Source organism: Marmota marmota, unplaced genomic scaffold (genome assembly GCF_001458135.2).
Source record: "Marmota marmota marmota unplaced genomic scaffold, marMar, whole genome shotgun sequence".
NCBI classification, from domain to species: Eukaryota; Metazoa; Chordata; class Mammalia; order Rodentia; family Sciuridae; genus Marmota; species Marmota marmota.
Genome location: NW_025999869.1, coordinates 25,770,150 through 25,789,247, shown reverse-complemented (window position 1 = coordinate 25,789,247; position 19,098 = coordinate 25,770,150). Strand labels below are relative to the sequence as shown.

The window sequence follows — 19,098 nt, the reverse complement described above, 5'->3', positions numbered from 1 at the left end:
TAGAGATTTAATTCACGGACCTTGGAGGGCCATCCCTGGGCCACTTCCATTTTGTGTGGTTCCTGGAATATTTTTTTTAAATAAACAAATAACAAATGCCAAGACATGGTTATAAAAGTTGTGGACTATTTTAACTGCTTACCTCTAACAAGTATCTTCTATGATGGGAGGGAACCAGGCAGCCATTAGAAGCACAGGCTCATGATCCAGACTGTGTGGCTCTAGTCACTACTACCTGTATGGCCTCAGAGAGTCAATTAATCTTTCCGTATCTCAGTTTATTCATCTGTAAAGTGGACATTAATAATCATAGCCTTCCTCACAGACTTGGTGTGCAGGACATATGAGTTAATACCATAGAATCTAGGTTAGTGCCAAACATAAACAGTTTATTGGAAGGGTCCCCACTAATTCTTGTTTTTATTAAATGCTGTCAGGGTCCTGCTGTGGCTGTCAGGTACTGAACTCCTTTGGAGAGAGCAGTAATGTCCACATGGGGTCTTTTGTGAATGTGAGGTTGGGCCATCCATGGACCCAGTGAAAAACCAGCCTCTACCTCAGAGCAAAGCCTGTCCAAGGAAGGGACATCACCTTTGTCCTTGGAAAAACCCACAGAGCACTCCTAGGCACATTCCCACCCTGCTAAGTTGTTTATCTACAAATAACAGGAGAGATCTGCTGCGCCAGGTGTCCCTGACTCAGTCAGGCTAGGTGGGGATCCATAGCAACCCCCTAGCAGCCACCAATCAGCATGAGACAGGGAAATACCTGGGATGCCAGATGACCCTCCCAGTAGTTTATGGTGGTTGATAACAAGTTGGGAAACCATGTAGTTCAGCACGTACACCCCTCTTGGCTTAAACCAATCAGTTCAAATGAATACCCCTTTTGTACTGACCAATCACCCCTACCCAACTTGTTCCCGCCAGTGAATGTGTTGATCATGTTTTAGAGTTGTTATTTGATTTTCCCATGGAGTGTGATGATTTGCTAACAGATGCTATGATGTATGTGGGGGTCCCTGCCTTCTCCAAAGAATGTATAAAACTGCTGCAAACCCTGGGCTCGGGGCCTCTCAGCGTCACCAGTTGCTGTATGTGCGCGCGGAGGACTGAGCTAGCTCGCAATAAACACCTCTTTGCTGTTTACATCGATCTTGGTCTCTGGTGGTCTTTTGGGGGTCCCGAATTCAAGCATAACACCAGCAGCTCCTGACTTGGGCCCTGTTCCTTCATTCACTCAATGGCACAGTGTGTGAGTGATCTCACCAGATCTGGTCACTGGGCCAGTCAAGATCTTTCACCAGCCTGGACACTGACCTTGGTCCCAGACACACTCAAAAGGGTGGTGCCTTAAAACCCTGGCAGTCTGTGGCATTGGTTTTTCCAACTGCTTTGGGACCTTGCAACAGAGGGGTGTGGTGGATAGTGGAAGATGGGTCTGCGGGGACAAAGCAACTCTGGAATGAAGTGGGTTTGCTGAGCAAGAGGCTGTGATTTTACTTCCCAGAGTACAGAGTTTTCCACAATCCTGGCTGAGCCCAATTAACCAGGGCAACGTATCATAGCCCCTAGGCCTATCCCAGAGGCATCCACCACAATACACCTGCCCCCTCCTCCAAGGGATAAAAGACTAGGCCAAGGTAGAAACAAGCATCTGGGTGGGAGTTTTTGCCCCTGAAGTGGTCTGAGACTTGTAAAACCAATTGAACCAGGGAGATGTTATTGGTGATCTGGTCTTAAAAGCTCAAATCCAGGGACCTCCCCACCCATTCTCTGCTCAGGGCCCAGCCCACCAGAACCCCAGGCAACCTTGGGGAGCTCCAGGCTGAAGGTCAGGGAAGGAGGCATCCAAAACCACCTCCCCTCACTCTCCTCCCAAAGTTCTGGGAAGAGAGTCAGTGCCTTTGAGAATAACTAAATCGAGGGGATGTTTGAGGCTTGTAGTCACTTTACGGGATGATAAGAAGAGTCTGGTCCTGGTCACAGTAGCTGAGAAATTCGGGGACCAGACTCTAGAGCTCTGGAGTCCCACAGATTTGGGCTCCAGTCTTGGTTCTGCCATTTTCTCACCGTATGACCTCAAGGATGCCATCGTGACCTTGGGGGTGGCATTTTATCTGATTATACAGCACCAAGATCATGGTAGACACTCAGCTGTGGTTACCCACGGCTTTACCATAGTGTATCGGGCCAGCCTAGCTCTGTTCCTTGTAGCCGAGAGCCTTAGGATTACTTAGTATTTTGTTTTTGTTTTGTTTTTTCATTTGTGATTAAAATATGCATAACTTAAAATTTACCATTTAAGCCATTTTTAAGCGTACAGTTAATGCATCAAGTATATTCGCATTGTTACACAACAATTATCACCACCCTTCTCAGAACTCTCTTCCTGTTGCCCAACCAAAACTCTGTCCCCACGAAACACTAACTCCCCATCTCCCTCTCCCACCCCAGCCCCCCGCAAACAACATTCCACTTTCTGCCTCTGTGAGTTTGACTAATCAAGGAACCTCATATAATGGGAATCATTCGGTATTTGTACTCTCCGTGACTTTTATTTCACTTAGCATAACATCCTCAGGGTTCATCCACATGTGTCAGAATTTCCCTCCTTCTTAAGGCTGAATCACATCCTGTACATTGGTCAGTTGTCCATCTGTGATAAAATACCTAGGAGAACAACTTAAAAGGAGTTCATGGGGCTGGGGTTGTGGCTCAGTGGTAGAGTGCTCACCTAGCATGTGCGAGGCCCTGGGTTCGATCCTCAGCACCACATAAAAATAAATAAATAAAATAAAGGTATTGTGTCCAACTATACCTAACAAATAAATATAAAAAAATAAAATAAAAATAAAAGGAGTTCAGAGACTTTTTGGTTTTTGGTTTCAGAGGGTTTCCGTCCATGGCGAACTGGCCCGTTGCTTTGGGGCCATGACAACACATGGTGGGAGGCATGCAGGAGAGCAAACTTGAAGTTAATGGAGAAAGAGGAGGGGGCAGGGAACCAAGTGTAGCCCTCAAGGGTACACCAAGGACCTACTTCCTCCAACTAGGCCTCAGCTTCTAAGTTTCCACCATTTTCCAGTAGCCTGCTAAATTATGAATCCATCAATGAATGAATCCACTGATGAGGTCAGAACCCTCAAGATCCAATCACTTTCCAAAGACCTTCACCTCTGAAGACTGTTCCCTTCAACACACAAGCTTTTGTTTCAAATCCAAACCATAACCCCCATTGTATCTATGACATTTTGCTTACCCATTCTTCCATATAGAGACACTTAGGCTGACTTCACCTCCTTATCTGTTCTGTCTGGAAGCATTGCTTGGCTTCTCTGAGCCTTAGTTCTCCCAATCTATAGGGAGAAAAGAGCAGAGACAGATTAAAATGTTTTGTGAACTTTTGAATAGATACAATTAGAAATATTGCACAAAAGTCCCTGCGCTCAGGGCCTGAGAGGAGGAAAGAGCAGGAACAGGGCTGAGGGCTGAGAAACCAGATAGGAGCCCAGGAGGCAGTCAGACCATTAGAGAGAGAGGGAGGAGCCTGGGCATGCTGTCCCTGCACAGCCCAGCAGCAGTAGGGAGGCTCTAGTTTGTAAGAGGTCAGTGATGAGGCAGGTGTTGCTGGGGAAGATGCCCTCAGCAGAGGTAGGTGCAGAAAGGCTTATAGCACCACTTTGAGAGCCAAGATCTCACCACTCAAATCTCAGAGGAAGTCAGAGTTCAGGGTCTCCCTTTGGTATTGGCCATTGACCTGAGTTCTCCAGCCCAACATGAGATGAAGCTTCTGTGAGTTAGAAATGGTTCCATTTTGTCTGGCCTCAAACAGAGCCTAATCCTCCTGGAGCTATTTACAGCACAGATGGTGGTCACAGGCATCCTGAGCCATTTAGCAACAAGCTGGAGCCCTCACTGGCCCGTGCTGTGCCGGAAACCTCAGGATTTCATGGAGAAATCCCTTTCCTAGATGGCTCAGCCTCTGCATTCTGATACCCAGGTTTGCAGACAGGCAGTGATTAGGGACAGCCCAGACTTTCCATGGGCTGACCTTACCCTATACACTCAAAATAAGGCTGAATCCTGTCCACAAGTTTACTCAAGTGGATCTGCTCTGTCTCTCCCTGCCTGGAGAACACCAAAAAATATCCATTTACATCAAGACCCCATGTTTTAATGGCAGGAGCCCCTCCAACTGGTTATTTATTGAGATCCCAAATTAGCGGCCCTTTTATGTCCTCTGCTGCCGACTCATCTGTTTACTTACTCTACAAGGTATATGTAGTTGCCACCATCACTAAATCCTTATCCTCGTGGGCTGGGAACCTAAGGCTCAGAGAGGTTGAGTGACTTGTTCAGATTTGAACAGCTTCCATGTCACTCAGGTCTTTTCCCCTCCTGCTCAGGCACACCCCCCACCCTTGATGTCTGCTGCCCACAGCTTCAAAAATGAGGCTTTGCCAGGCCCAGTACACCTGCCTGTAATTCCAGCAACTGAAGCAGGGGGATGGCAAGTTTGAGACCAGCCTTAAAAGCTTAGTGAGATTCTTCAGCAACTTAGCTAGACCCTTTCTCGAAATAAAAATCAAAACGAGTTGGGGATGTAACTCAGTGGTAAAGCACTCCTGGGTTCAACCCCTAGTACCAAAAGACAATAAAAGACAAATGGGGGCCTTTGCCCATGTCACTCTTGTGACACCAGCTATAAACATCAATGTCCCTACGGTTGGCAACCCTGGACCCAGAATCCCATGGTTCTCTTGCAGAGGTGGGGACAATGACATTCTCCCAGCCCAAGCCAGGCTTCATCATCTGCAGACTTGCAGCTGGAACAGTTTTTCCAGCAACAGCCTCAGACAACATCTGTTTTGTTCTTCCAGACATGGTTTCCCCATGTACATGTGAACAGGTAAATCAAGATAGACAGTGGCCCTCATGAGTGTCTGAGTCTGCGGCAACTGCAGGAGAGTTCTCCTTCTTGTAGAAATGGGAGAGACGGACCAACAAGGGGAAAACTCTGAGCAGTGTTCTGGTTTTGCTCACTCAGATAATTGAACTGCAGCCAAGTGGGCTGCCCTCTCTCCAGGAGGTGTATGGGGCACGACTGTCCTTGAAACCTTTGGAACCGCAAACTGACTGTGAAAAGCCCCAGAAAGCACCAGAAACATGTCTTTACATCTGGCTTAGCTTCAGAATGCTCATCTATAGAGTGGACACTAGTATCTTCCTCAAAGGACTATTTGGGGGTATAGCAAAAGGGCTCCAAGTTCTTGCTCATGGATGAATAGGTGGTCTGGCACCTGTAGATGCTGTTAGTCAGCTTTTCATCACTGTGACCAAAATACCTGATGAGAAAATCTTAGAGAAGGAAAGATTTATTTTGGCTCATGGTTTCAGAGGATTCCGCTTGTGGTCAGCTGGCCCCCTTATCCTGGGCCTCAGATGAAGCAGAACACCATGGCAGAAGGGTGTGGTGGAGGAAAGCGTCTCACCTCATGACCATCGGGAAGCAGACAGAGAGACAAAGGAGGGAACTTGGAGAGAAGATGAATACTTGCAGGGCACGCTCTCAGTGACCTACTTTCTCCAAATAGTTCCCACCTCCCAGTAGTCCATTTAGCCGTCAGTGGATTAATCCACTAATGAGGTCAGAGTTCTCTGATCTAAAACTTCCCACGAATCCTCCCTCCAAACACAAGAGACCTTGGGGGAACATTTCAGATCCAAACTAAGAGATGCTGAACCAAGTGCACTCCCCATGGTGGCCTAGAAACTCATGAAGGGCTGTGCTTCGGGCCTTCCACCCCTGCAACTTACACCATGCAGTCCTCGTGTGTGTCTGCCTTGCTATTTGCAGAAGCAGCAGAGTAAGAGCCCCGTAGTGAGCATGGAACCCACCTCTGGCATGTTCTCACCAGCTCTGGCAGGCTTCACCACCTATCTTCCTGAAGCCAGTGAGAAAGAAAGGCTGAAAGCACTCCTCATCTCAAATACCTGTGCCCATCAAACCAAGTGATCCTGTATCTCCTCTCAGCCCTGGATCTTGTTGAACTCGACAGTCTTTTAAAGAGAATGCCAGGAAATGATGAGGACAGACCTGAGGCCTCCTTACCCACCCAGGCCCCCTCCCTCTCTTCTTCCTTCCACCACCGTCACCCGGTCCCATCCCAGGGTTGGAGAAGGAATCCTCCCAACAGAGGAGGAGCAGAAGGACAAATGGGAGACAAGCCTGGGTGCTGGGGAGTTTGCCTGATGCCAATAAGGAAGCAGTCTAGGTCAGGCCTGGAGGAAGGAGGATGCAGCAGGGTAACTCTCAGGTGGGATCTGGCCCGGCTACTGGGGTACTGGTGATGCCTGCACTTAGGGAAGGCAAGTAATTAGGAGATGAACTGGAGTTTGGACATGTTGCCTCCTAGTGGAGTGGAAGGTTTGAGTGTGAATCTCACAATAAAGGGTAGACCAGTTGTCCATTCATGAGTCGGTCACACAAAAACCTTCAGTACTTGGTTTACATTACCTATCAGAGAATGCTCATGAGCCACTTCGTTCTTGTTCTCTATATGGACTCCTTCAGTTGGAAATCCATCTAGGATGCAGGGCCCCCAGCCCCACAGGCCCTGCCCGCTCAGTGACATCCCAGCTCCCACGCAGCTCCAGCCTGCTGGGAGCTGGGCCCACTGGCTCTGGGAGGTGGAGCACTCCACTCTGCCAGGGCAACCACCTGCCCTGCTAGCAGCCCTTTCCAGTGGGCCTGCTGCCTAACCATGCCACCCAGGAGAACCACCCAGACAAATCCATTTGTTCAGCCACTTCAATGCAGTCAAATCAGGCTCAAGTTACCCAGACGGAGAATTTTACAGTTGTACCGGTGATGACCATCAGAAAACCACAATGCTGGTTTCGCTTCGGGTCAAAGGAAGCCCATCTTATTCTCCCATTCATGGCCCCTTTCCTGACATGTCCCACACGTAAGGCCCAAGGCAAGTGGCCTGCCTGAGCCAAGCTTGGGCCTTCCATGGCCTGGCAAGAGCCCTGAAACTTCAGGGGTGAAAACTGGGTCTTTTCTCTGCTACAAGCAGAGGAACATGATGCCGAGTGTGCTGGTGGGGCTCCTGTTCCCACACTCCCCCGTCACCCTGAAAATAAATATATCCACAGAGGAGAAAAATCATTCGAGCATGCCAACCAGCCCCTCACACACAAGGGCTTACTTATTCTATATGACTAGTTGATGAGATTTCCAGGCCCCCTCATCCCCAACTGGGGTGCTAGGAAGGGGATTTAAAAAAAAGGGGGGAGGGTATTTTGGCCACCAGAGTCCTGAGTTGTTGGTAAGACACCCAGGTGGAGGTGTCAGAGACATAGTTAACAGTGCAGTAGCACAGGTGTCCCAAACCTTAGCCTAGATTGTGGGCCTGGAGGCACATCATAAGCTATAAAACCCATGCAGGTGTGACAAGTGAATTTTATAAGGGTGCTGGAATCTTGCCCCCCCAAAGCAACATGGTCCCTGGGAGTGGAGGAAAGAGGATGAGACAGGGTGACTCTCAGGTGGGATCTTGCTCCAAACTCCAAGTTCAAGGTCTGTGCCCAGGATGAGGGAAAATCAAGAGGTATGTCACTGGTATGAGTTTCTCCCCTCAAGACTCAAGAGTTGTGAGACAGCACATTTTAAACATTTAAGTTTTGTTCAACTATTCTGACCTCAAACCCTCAGGCTATGAGCCTGGCAGGAAATTCACTGTCACCTCATCCCATGGGCCTGAGTATGTTTCAAGGTCTAGCAAAGCACTGAGGGGCCCTCTTCCCTCACTGTCCTTCTGAAGCCTCCCTCCTCCCCATCAAGGCACCCTCTTAACCAAAGTCAGGAAGCACCTTTGATCCAGGACTGCGTCTACTTTTTTGCTCTGCTAACCCTTGAGCCAAGGGTATACTAAGGGCTCGACCTCCCATTCAAAAATGGGCAGAAGGAAAAAGGGAAACACACATACATTCATTTTTCCATGGTCCACCAAACTCAGACGATTCATAGCCAATCTCCTGTATCTGCTCCATGGTTATTCTGGGAATTCTTGACAGATTTTGAGGCTGACTTTTGCCAGAAAGGGCAATGCCTTATAATACCTGCCTCTCTGTGGACTTTGTACCCAGCTCCGAGCCTAGCATATAGTGATCAGGCAAGACAGAGGTATAAATGTCATTTGCAGATTGCAATGTAGTAATTACCTGCAATTTCACTTCTGCATATCTTTTCCTCTAAGAAAATGGGAGAATCAGGAATAATTAGACTTAGAGGGGTGGGAAGGGAGGCAGAGCATACGACAAAGGGACACCAGGAAAGTGTGCGGTGAGCTGCATCAGAGGTGACAGGATGAGGGACACTGACAGAAGCTTCAAGGCCTCTACCCTACAACCAAAGGCAAGGACTTCCAACCCAGGGCAGGGAGCTGGCCAGCATTCAGTGGCATCAGGGCCACCCGGGTCTCAGGGACCAATACAGGTAGAGGACCAGAGGTGGAGGCAGGAGGGTCTGCAATTATAAATTCAAAAAGGCTTAAAACTGATGGATGGGGCCGGGCTCCCTGCAGAGCGCATGCCTAGCGTGTGTGAGGCGGTAGGTGCCATCCCCAGTACTGCGGGTGGGGAGAGTCAGGATGAAGGACTGGATCACGTGCTGGTGTGCACATGGTCTGCAATAAAGTACAACAAATGTATAAGCATCTCCCTGGGCTGGTGGAAAGGAAGGAACTGAAGGTTCCAGTGGATGGTAGTAGAAAGACCGTGGATGGATGGTGCCTCTTGTCACCAAATTGAAGCGTTGGAAATGTCCCATAGTGTCTTTATTGGTCTTGATTGTGTTGGCTTTTTTTTTTTTTTTTCCTTCTTTGATACCAGAAAGCATTTGTCAGGGCTTTCCTAAGAAAACTCTCTCCCTCGGCCTTCTTTGTCTTCTAAGTCTGAAGTTTCTCAGCTGTAAACTCTCTCCTGCCTCAGGAGCCTCCCGAGTGTATATCTTTTTGGTTGGGGAAGAACTTGTGAATGAATAAGTGAACAGAGGGTGGAATTACAGAAGGAGTAAGGAATGCAGCCCAGCAGGGAGCCGGTGTCTGGAGGAGCCAGGGCAGGGGACAGCAGAAGTAAGCGGTTTCTTCTCTCCGCCACCAGCAGGCCGGCCTCGGCCTCAGCCTTGGCCATGTGGCAGGCTGCTCCCAGGATACTGTCACAGGTGTGGGCAGGTGGGCCCCAGCAGTGGGGAACCAGCAGCTGGCAGGCTGTTCCCAAGCCCCCTGGCTTCCCTTCTCAATGAATCCATCTTTGTTTTCCTCCCTAGGTGCCCCTGGACGGCGTGGCAAGCCCGGAAGAAGAGGCGACCCTGGTGAGTCCTGGGTTTTCTTAATTTCTAAACCAGGCCTGGGAAGAACACAACTGGCCAGAACCTGGCTGGAGGTGCCAGCCACCGACTCCCACCTTTAGTCATGCCCTTCGATCCTGAGTCAGTTCTTCCTCCCCTTTCTAATGCCAGCTGCTGTCCCCAGAGGCCACACTTCCCAATACTGCCTTTTCTTGGCTTCTTGACATCCATAATTCCAGGACTGTCCCATCTCTGCCCTCAGCCACCCCCTAAATCTGTTTATCAGCTTTAGAAACTTCAGTCCCTTGTCAGCCACTCTGAAGTATGGCCTCTGCCATGTGGAGGGCAGTTACGACTCTGCCAGCCCAGGCTCTGCCATGCTCTGTCAACCTGCCAGGACAGTTCTCCTGCATGTCTCACTCCCTCCCCAAACTTGGCCTCTCCTTCCCTTGGCAGAGGAAGCCCTTGGGAGGAGGCTCCTCCTCCTTCCAAGCAAACTGCAGACGGACTCACTTATCTACACCACCTTCCTCCCCATCATTTCCATTTCACCCAAAATAAACTCACATTGCACAGTCCCTAGTATCCCCTCTCCCCGCACCTGGCTGCCAGCAACTAAGAGGCATTAACCACATCCCTCTGCCTCGTCTTCATCTCACCCAAAGGCCAAATTTAGCAATGGTTTCCTTCGGGTCATACCAGCACACACTCTGTAGTGTTTAACTTTCTTAGTTACTTACTTAACTTCTTCTCTTCCTTTTCTGTACTCAGTAAATGCTATCTACAAAAAGAAAAGAGTCATTGGAACACTCGTATGCCCTCGTCCCTTTCCACATTCCTTTGTATTTGTGTCTGGAATAGAAGATACAAACTACAGGTGTATCTTAATGATCTCAGCATCAACAGAATGAGGGTGAGAGTGTGAACATGGATAAGAGAAACCATCAGGACTTTGGCAAAATAGGTGCAAAATTTGCAAGTCAGATGAAACACTCACTGCTTAAGGACTATTCTATTTTTAAGTGTGATAGATTGATTATAGATATCTTAGTATTTCGTTTCCCTAAATATCTGGGGCTGCTTAAAGAAAATGCTTTAAAGGTTCATATTATTTGAATTAGTGGTTCTGTGGTCACAATCCTAGTATAAGATTGTTTTCTCTTTAAACAACGTCTTTATCTTTCTTGACCCTCACTCTGTGTCACTTCCCTTCCGCCCTGGTATTTCTGGCTCAGTTCAGGGCCCACATCTGACCTCTAGTTCTTTGCCTTTTTTAATGAGACCCCCACTTGCCTCTTAAATGAATCCACCTTTGGCCCTCTCCTCTCCTCTCTCCCCACAGTCTCCCACTCCTGTGGCTTCAGCTACTCCAGTGACACTGAGGACACCTCTCTCCCTGCCTCAAGCCCAGTCCTTTCCTCTGGGTCCCAGAGATTAGACACTGCTTCACCAAACTCAGCATCTCCTCCCCTCTTCTCTGCTCCGGCTTCACCACCTCAGGGAGGAGACACCAGCCACCTGCTCCCCTGTGCGGACTCCAGTATCCCCTGTGACCCTTCCTTTCCCCACACCAAGTCCCCTTCCAAATTCTCAGTACATCTCGGAGCTGGGCCACTTTCTCTCTCTCATGGCCGCAGCCTGCAGCGGCTCTCACCCCGACTCCCTAGTCTATGTCCCTCACATTCAGCCTCACTGTGGGTGTCCAGGGTCCTGTTACCTCTGAGTCCTCACTCTTATGTCCTCCCTTGCCCAGAATATCTCCTTCTTTGTCTAGACTCTTACTCCAAGGTCATTTCTCTTTGTCCTTCAAGTCAAGTTCAAGTAGCTTCTACAGAAAGCCTATTTTAACCCCTCTGGCTAAGGGCTACCACCCCAAGTCTCCAGCATCCAACAGGTAAATGCAGGGGACAGTGAATCACTGAATGACTGACTGTCCTGCCCTTAAGCGGCTTCACAAGAAGGGCGTAGTGGCGAGGCCAGAGGGAGCCACCACCGACAGGACCCCAGGCTGATTGGGCTCAAGAGAATCCAGGGCAGCTTCTCTCAGAGCCTCAGACTCTTCTTCCCAGAGCTGGGTTTGCTCATTAATAGAAAACACCCCTTGTGTTTCTCTTTTTGCCTTGATTTCCAGAAACTGAAGCTGTTTTATGTTTTATGCTAGAAACCTCCATTAGTCTGAATTTGTGTGTATGTGTGTGTTAGCACACCCACTACACCCCCACACACACCAAATACACGCTCATCACTCAGTTCCTATTTTCTACCATCATAAAAGATTTTACTGCCTTTTATTGTAAGCTCCCTGAAATTCTTTTTGGAAGGGTGTGAGGAATACGTACTTACTTTTCTTTTTTTAAAATATTTTTTTAGTTATAGTTGGACACAATACCTTTATTTTATTATTTATTTATTTTTAAGTGGTGCTAAGGATGGAACCCAGCACCTTGCACATACATACTAGGCGAGCACTCTACTGCTGAGTCACAACCCCAGCCCTACGTAGTCACTTTTTTAAGGACAAAGTAGAGTATGATTCAGCTTACTGGAAAACCCATTCCAAAAGGGGAAATGGATCTGAATTTCTTAAGGAAGACATACAGATGGCCGAGAGTTTTACGAAAAAATATTTAATAACATTAGTCATCAGGAAAGTACAAATCAAAACCACCTTGGTAATTACCTCACCCTCGTAAGAGTGGATATTATCAAGAATGAGAAATTGTAAAAAAAAATAAGTAAATATAATAAAAAAATTTTTAAAAATAAAGAAATTATACTCCATCTATGTATGATGTACCAAAGTGTGTTCTACTGTCATGTATAACTAATTCGAACAAATTTTCTTAAAAGAAGCAAAAGGTAAAAAAAATGACTAAAAATAACAAGTACTGGCAAGGAGGTGGAGAAAAGGGAATTCTTGCACAGGATTGGTAGGAATGTAAATTTGTGCATCCATTAGGGAAAACCTATGAAGGTTCCTGAAAAAAATGCTCAAATAGGGACTGGGGGTGTGGCTCAGTGGTATAGTGTTTGCCTAGCATGCATGAGGCCCTGGGTTCGATCCTCAGCACAATAAACAAATAAATAAATGTTTAAATAGGATTACCATCTCATCCATCAGTCCCATTCCTGGGTAGTTATCAAAGGAAATGAATTCAGTATGTTGAAGGCATCCACACTTTACGTTTAGTGCAACTCTATTCACAATAACCCAGAAATGTAAACAATCTAAGTATCCATCAACTGACAAATGAATAAAGAATATACACCATGGAATACTATTCAGCCATAAAAAGAATGAAATATTGTAATTTGCAATAATATGGAAGAAGTCATTAGGTTAAGTGAAATAAGGCAGACACCAAAAGACAAGTACTACTTGATCTCACTCATGTATGGAATCTAAAAATTGATCTCACAGAAGTGTGGAGTAGGGTGGTGGTTACCCAAGTCTGTGGGCAGTGGGTGGATTGGCATTGAGGAAGTGTTGATCAATGGGTACTAAGTTACAGTTAGATAAGACCAAGAAGTTCTGGTGTGTTATTACTCAGGAGTGTGACTGTAGACGACAATAATGCAGTATATATTTCAAAAAGCTAGAAGAGCCAGGTGCGGTGGTACATACCTATAATCCCAGCAGCCTTGGAGGCTAAGGCAGGAGGATCACAGGTTCAAAGCCAGCCTCAGCAATTTAGTGAGACCCTGTCTCAAAATAAAAAACAAAAAGGGTTGGGGATGTGGCTTACTCATTAAGTGCCCCTGGGTACCATGGTACAAAAAAAGAAAAGATTTTCAAAACCTTCACCATAAAGAAATTATGAATGTTTGAAGAGATAAATATGTTTAATCTGATTTAAACATTACAAAATGTATACATGTATTAAAACATTACATCACACCTCATCAATGTGTACAATTTTCTGACCAGTTTAAAAATAAAAAAATTTAGTAAATACAAAAAAATCCAAGGATGTAACAAAAGCTGCTTTATGAATTCTTCAAAACTGGGTTTCATTTAAGGAAATATCTACATTATTTGACTGTTCAGATTGCTCTGAATTATCATGAAGATTGTAGTAAATATAGGATAATGTATCCAGCCATTTACTAATATGTTTGAATAAATAAACCAAATTAATACACATAATTTATAGTTAAACAATCATGGTTACTAATAGCTCACTAGCATCTGGTTTGTCTACTTGCTTTTAGAAAAAAAAATCTAGAAAAAAATGAAGGTCCTTAAGAAAATCATAAAAATAAAGTACTTTGCCAGATGTGGTAGAGATGCATGTCTGTAATCCCAGCAACTCTGGAGACTGAAGCAGGAAAATTACAAATTCAAGGCTAGTCTCAGCAACTTAGGAAGACCCTATCTTAAAATTAAAAAAAAATAAAAAGGACTTGAGATATAGCTCAGTGGTAAAACTTATAATATATAAGTGGTAAATTTTTTTTTTACTTAGCAATTTAAATATGGAGGAGGAAAGAAAGAAAGAAAACCCATTCAAATTAGGACTCCAGTTTATTACAGTCCAAGAAAGAGCCCCAATATATATGAAGCAAAACCTGACAGGACTCAACAATAATAGTGGTGGACATCAGTACCCCATTTTTTTCTTTTTTTAATATTTTTTTAGTTGTTGCCGAAACTTTTTTCTTTTTTATTTACTTATATGTGGTGCTGTGAATCAAACCCAGTGCCTCACACGTGCTAGGCAAGAGCTCTACCACTGAGCCACAACCCCAGCCCCAGTACCCCCATGTTTAACAATGAATAGAATCAATAGACAAAAGAAGTGAAGAATCAGAATAAACATAGAAGCCAAGCATACCTAACTGACATCTATAGACTATCCCAACGAACATCAGAACACACACTATTTTCAAGTGAATATGGAATATTTTCCAGGACAGGCAATGTGTTAGGCTATTAAAAAAAAAATTAAACATCCTACTCCTAAAAGACAATGACTCAAACAACAAATCACAAAGGAAATCGAAATATCCTTTGAGATGAATAAAAATTAAAACACAACATGCCAAAATTTAATGAAATATTGCTAAAGATGTGTTCAGAGGGGGATATTTATAGCTACAAATACCTGTGTTTGAAAAAAAAAAAAACTGTCAAGTCAACAACAAAACCTACCATCTTAAGACACTAGAAGGATAAGAGCAAAATTAAGCCAAAGAAGAAAGAAAAACAAATTAGAGCAGAAAGAGATGAAAGCAAAAAAAAATGGAAAAATAATAGTGAAAATCAACCAAACCAAAAGATGTTTCTTTGAAAAATCAACAAAAGTAGCAAAACTTTAGAGAGACTAAGGGAACCTCAATAAGACTAACACTGACTTCCCATCCACAACACTGGAGTCCAGAAAACAGGGGGATAACATGACATATTCAAAGGCTGAAAAAAATGCACAGCGAGAATCTTCTATCCAGCAAAACTACTTCTCAAGGCTGAAGGAAAGCCAGGAGAGGTGGCCCATGCGTATAATCCCAGCAGCTAAGAGGCTGAAGCAGGAGAATCGAAAATTCAAAGCCAACCTCAGAAATGTGAGACCCTGAGCAACTCAGTGTGACCCTGTCTCTAAATAAAATACAAACTAGGGCTGGGGATGTGGCTCAGTGGTTGAGTGCCCTTGAAGTCGATCCCCAGTACCACTCCCCACCCAAAAAAAAAAAAATGAAGGAAAAATAAAATCATATTGTAGTGACAGTTGCACATTTTTGTAAAGATACTGAAAATTATTGATGTATACACTTTTGAAAGAATGAACTTTAAGGTGCAGTTGGCCCTCTGTGTATCCACAGGGTCTGGATTCCCAGATTCAACCTATCACAGGTATACCATTCCATAGTTGGGGATCCAATGCTCCTCAACGTGTACAGACTTTTTTTCTTGTCATTATTCCCTAAACAATGTAGTATAACAACTGTTGACCTAGAATTTACATTGTGTTAGGTATTATAAGTCATCTGGAGGTGATTTAAAGTATATAGGAAAGCATATGTAGGTTATATGCAAATACCACACCATTTTATATAATGGACTTGAGCATGAATGGATTTGGGTATTCTTGGAGGTCCTAGAAGCAATCCTTGTCAGATACCAAGGGATCAACTGTACATTAATTATATCTCAATAAATATGTTTTGTTTTTTGTGTACTGGGGATTGAACCCAAGGCTTCACGTGTGATAAGCAAGTATTCGACCAGTGAGCTATATCCCCAGCTCTTTTGATCTTTTATTTTGAGACAGTGTCTCCCTAAATTGCCCAGGCCGGCCTTGAACTTGCAATCCTGCCTCAACTTCCTGAGTAGCTGTGACTACAGGTGCGTGCCACCACGCCTGGCTGTTTTTGTTTTTAGTTTTTCAATGGCTTTACATTCCACCCAAACTTGTAATCAGCACCACTGCCAGCCCTGCAGTTTCTGAGTAATTTCCTGAACTGACCTCCAGGCTGGCCTGCTTGGCACTGGATTCCAGAGATGCTGCTCTGTACCTGATCCTCCCACCACAGCCAAACTTCTAGAGGCCCATTTGGGGTGCCATTAAAAAAGGAGTGACTCCAAGTCTGTTGTACAATCAGGGTTAGTTCTTCAACATGAAATCAAACAACGGAAATCTACCAGCTGTGTTTCTCTTTTCCATAAGGTCTAAGGGGTCACGTGTGCACACACTAGAAAGAAAGAATATGCTACCATTCCATCCTGCTCTTGGTTTTGGTGCCTGTACAGGGCACTTTATTTACACACAGTCTGTGGTTCAAGCCTCATCCAGAAAGGCAGGGATGGCTACTCCCGCATTTCACAGAACCAACTCTTAATCACTTTCTCCCTGCTCACGAACTCATAATTGCCTACCTTACTGCATCTACCTTTTCCCAAAGGACCAGAGCTTTTAAATTTTTTCCTACTCCTTTGGGGGGGAAAAAAATCTCCCGAGAAACACGATGGAAGGTTCTTGACCTTATGGTGGGAGTTGGTTTGGATTTTTGAAAGGTGAGACCCAGGGTGTGACATCTTATCTAAGCTGGCGGAATGGGAGAGGCAGAGGTCTTGTCCAGACCAGGGAGGGTAACAGTCCCGAGGAGTTAGGAGTCCAGGATAAGAGAGAAGCAGGTACGGAGCTGATGCAGGGACAATGACCCCCAGCCACCAGCCCCCACCTCCAGTGCTGGGCCAGAACCTGCCAGGCTGTGGGTTATATCTTCCCAGCTTGCTTTTCCAGGAAAGCTAAAAGTGCCCTTTGGGAAACTGACTATCTCCAGAGGAGCTAGAAAATCAAGGTGAGCATTGTGAACTCCCAGACTTACCACCTGCCTCTGCTTACTTACCAACACTGAGCAGGCAACTTCCCACCCGAGCAACACCGCCTAACCTTGAGTGCGTACAGCTCCCAATTTGGGAAACCCGGTTGAGCTACATACATCCTACTCAAGAGGGCCCAGAATCATTGAATCCTCTACTTGCTCAGTCCTTTTTATTTATTTCCCAAGTCATCTGGCTCTTACTTAATTGCTCCCACATTTCAGTGCTGGGAACATATGTTTGAAAGTTTTATACAGAAGGGCTGGGGTAGAAAACCCACTCTTGGGACCAGGCCATGGGGATTAACTCAGCCAGACTCACTTTCCAAGCAGGGATCCCCTGCATAACCTGAGCCACACCTCCGGCCCTGTCCCTCACTCTTGGGTGCCCAGCTGGCTGCTGGTTGTAGACGCCAACTCCAGAGGCTGTGGCAGAGGCAGCACAAACGCCCTAGAACCGAGTCAAGTGCAGAGCCACCAGGCAGCTCCTGTCCCTTTTGCCTTCATCTGATCAACACCTATTTATTAAGTGATTGGGCCTGGCAGGCCCTGAGCTAGGTGGCGGGAGACTGCACGAAGAGGGCAGATGTGGTTGCGACTATGAGGAACCTCCCTTGATGGTGGGGCTGATAGACAGTCATGACAGATGGTGGCAAGTACTAAGAAGGAAATATGGGAGGTATGACAGAAACCAACGAAGATGTCCTTAGATGCCACAGTTGTGGAAAGCTGTCCAAAGCAGTGATAATGAAGTCAGGCCCCCTGGGCCCAGGGACATGGCAGATGTGAACATCCTAAGACCCCAGAGAACCTTGGGAAATTGAGAGAGATGAGTGGAGCAGGGAGCAGCAGCCCAGGACGTCAGGGGTTGACAAAGGACCAGGTCATACAGAAGAGCTTTTCCAGGAGTTTGGATTTTTTTTTTTTTAAGGTTCCCCTGTCTGGAGGGGTTGGGTGCCTAGGAGTCTAATTAGAAAGCTGTGACAATGACACTGCTGTGAAGCAGTGGTGGCCTCCTGAACTGATGTCGGGGGACCCAAGAAAGGTGCTGTGCCAGTGTTTTGGAACCTTGCAGGTGGGCAGTGAGATCTGTCTCTGAATGCTGCTGTTCCCGTGCTAGTCCCCTCCAGACACTGTGGAGGATGGCATGGGTTAGGGTCCCACAGGACTGCTTCCAGCCCAGACTGCCCCCTCACTAGCTGAGTGATCTCAGACACAACACATACCTTCCCCAGGACTTCCGAGGAAGTTCAATAGAGTATAGAGCTCTTTCTGCCCGGTTTCTCTCCCTTCTTCCTTGTTAGGCTCAAGGTTAGACTGCCTGGGTTATGCCCAGGTCAGGAAGATGTGCCACTGGGCATGGTAACTTTTCTGAACCTCAATTTCCTCATCTAAAAATGCACCTGGTGAGGTTGCTGCAAGTGTTACGTGACATGATCTGAGGAGAGCAGGCACTTACGTTCCCAGAGCCTGAGGTTACTCTCCACCCCTCCTACATCTCCCCTGGGATGCACCTCAGACCAGGACCTTAGGCTCTGCTCTCAGGACCCTTAGCTCTCAGAGGGAACTTCCTTGGAGGGAGGGTGGAGGTAAGTATTAGAAAAGCTGAGGACCTAACAAAAACAAGGCGTTTTTTCCTCACCATGTTCAAGTTCAAGTGTATTAACTTTTCGATATACATGAATCCATGAGATGGAAGAGTCCCCACCAAAAGCTCCTGACTAAAACAACCCCATAACCACTTCCTTGTGTTCATGCCTAAAGATGTTCCATATCTATACAAACAAAAGTCTATAGATTCTTTTTTCTTCTTTTTTTTTTCCTTTTTTTTTTCTTTTGCCATTTTGAGGATCAAACCCAGGGCCTCATGCTTTCCAGGCAAGCACTCTACCCCTGACCGCATTCCCAGCCTGAATCTGCAGATTTTTAGCACAAATGGCTGCATGTTATATATGCCATCCAATACCTTTCTTTCAAAATGTAACAATATACCTTAGAAACCTATCCAAACATATAAAATGTATCTTTTTCGTGGTTCTATAATGTTCTATTTATAGATATGCCATCTTTCATTTCATCAGTACCATTTTTCTGTTTCTAATGTTTTTGATATTTCAAGTGGTTAATGGTTCTACAATGAATATTCTGATAACACCTGGTTTTGTTTTGTTTTGTTTTTTCTTGGTACCAGTGACTGAAGCTAGGAGCAATTAACCATCAAATCAAGCCACAGCCCTTTTTTTCTTTCTTTCTTTCTTTCTTTCTTTCTTTCTTTCTTTTTTTAACTAGGATCCTCCTTCCTCAGCCTCCCAAATAGCTGGGATTGCAGGCATGCACCATCATGCCTAGTTATACTTGTCTTTTTTACATATATGTTAATATTTCTACAGAATAAATTTCTAGGGGGATAATTGCTGTGGCAGT

The 19,098-nt window shown here is 45.7% G+C and overlaps 1 protein-coding gene across 1 annotated transcript in view; it reads left to right on the top strand.

Moving 5' to 3' along the window:
* The window catches only part of Col23a1 (collagen type XXIII alpha 1 chain), a 354,581-nt gene that overhangs the window by 277,789 nt on the left and 57,694 nt on the right, over positions 1–19,098 (top strand). Inside the window, exon 4 of the mRNA XM_048814945.1 lies at positions 9,334–9,378. Coding sequence (XP_048670902.1) covers positions 9,334–9,378 — 45 coding nt within the window. The remainder of the gene's footprint in view (positions 1–9,333; positions 9,379–19,098) is intronic.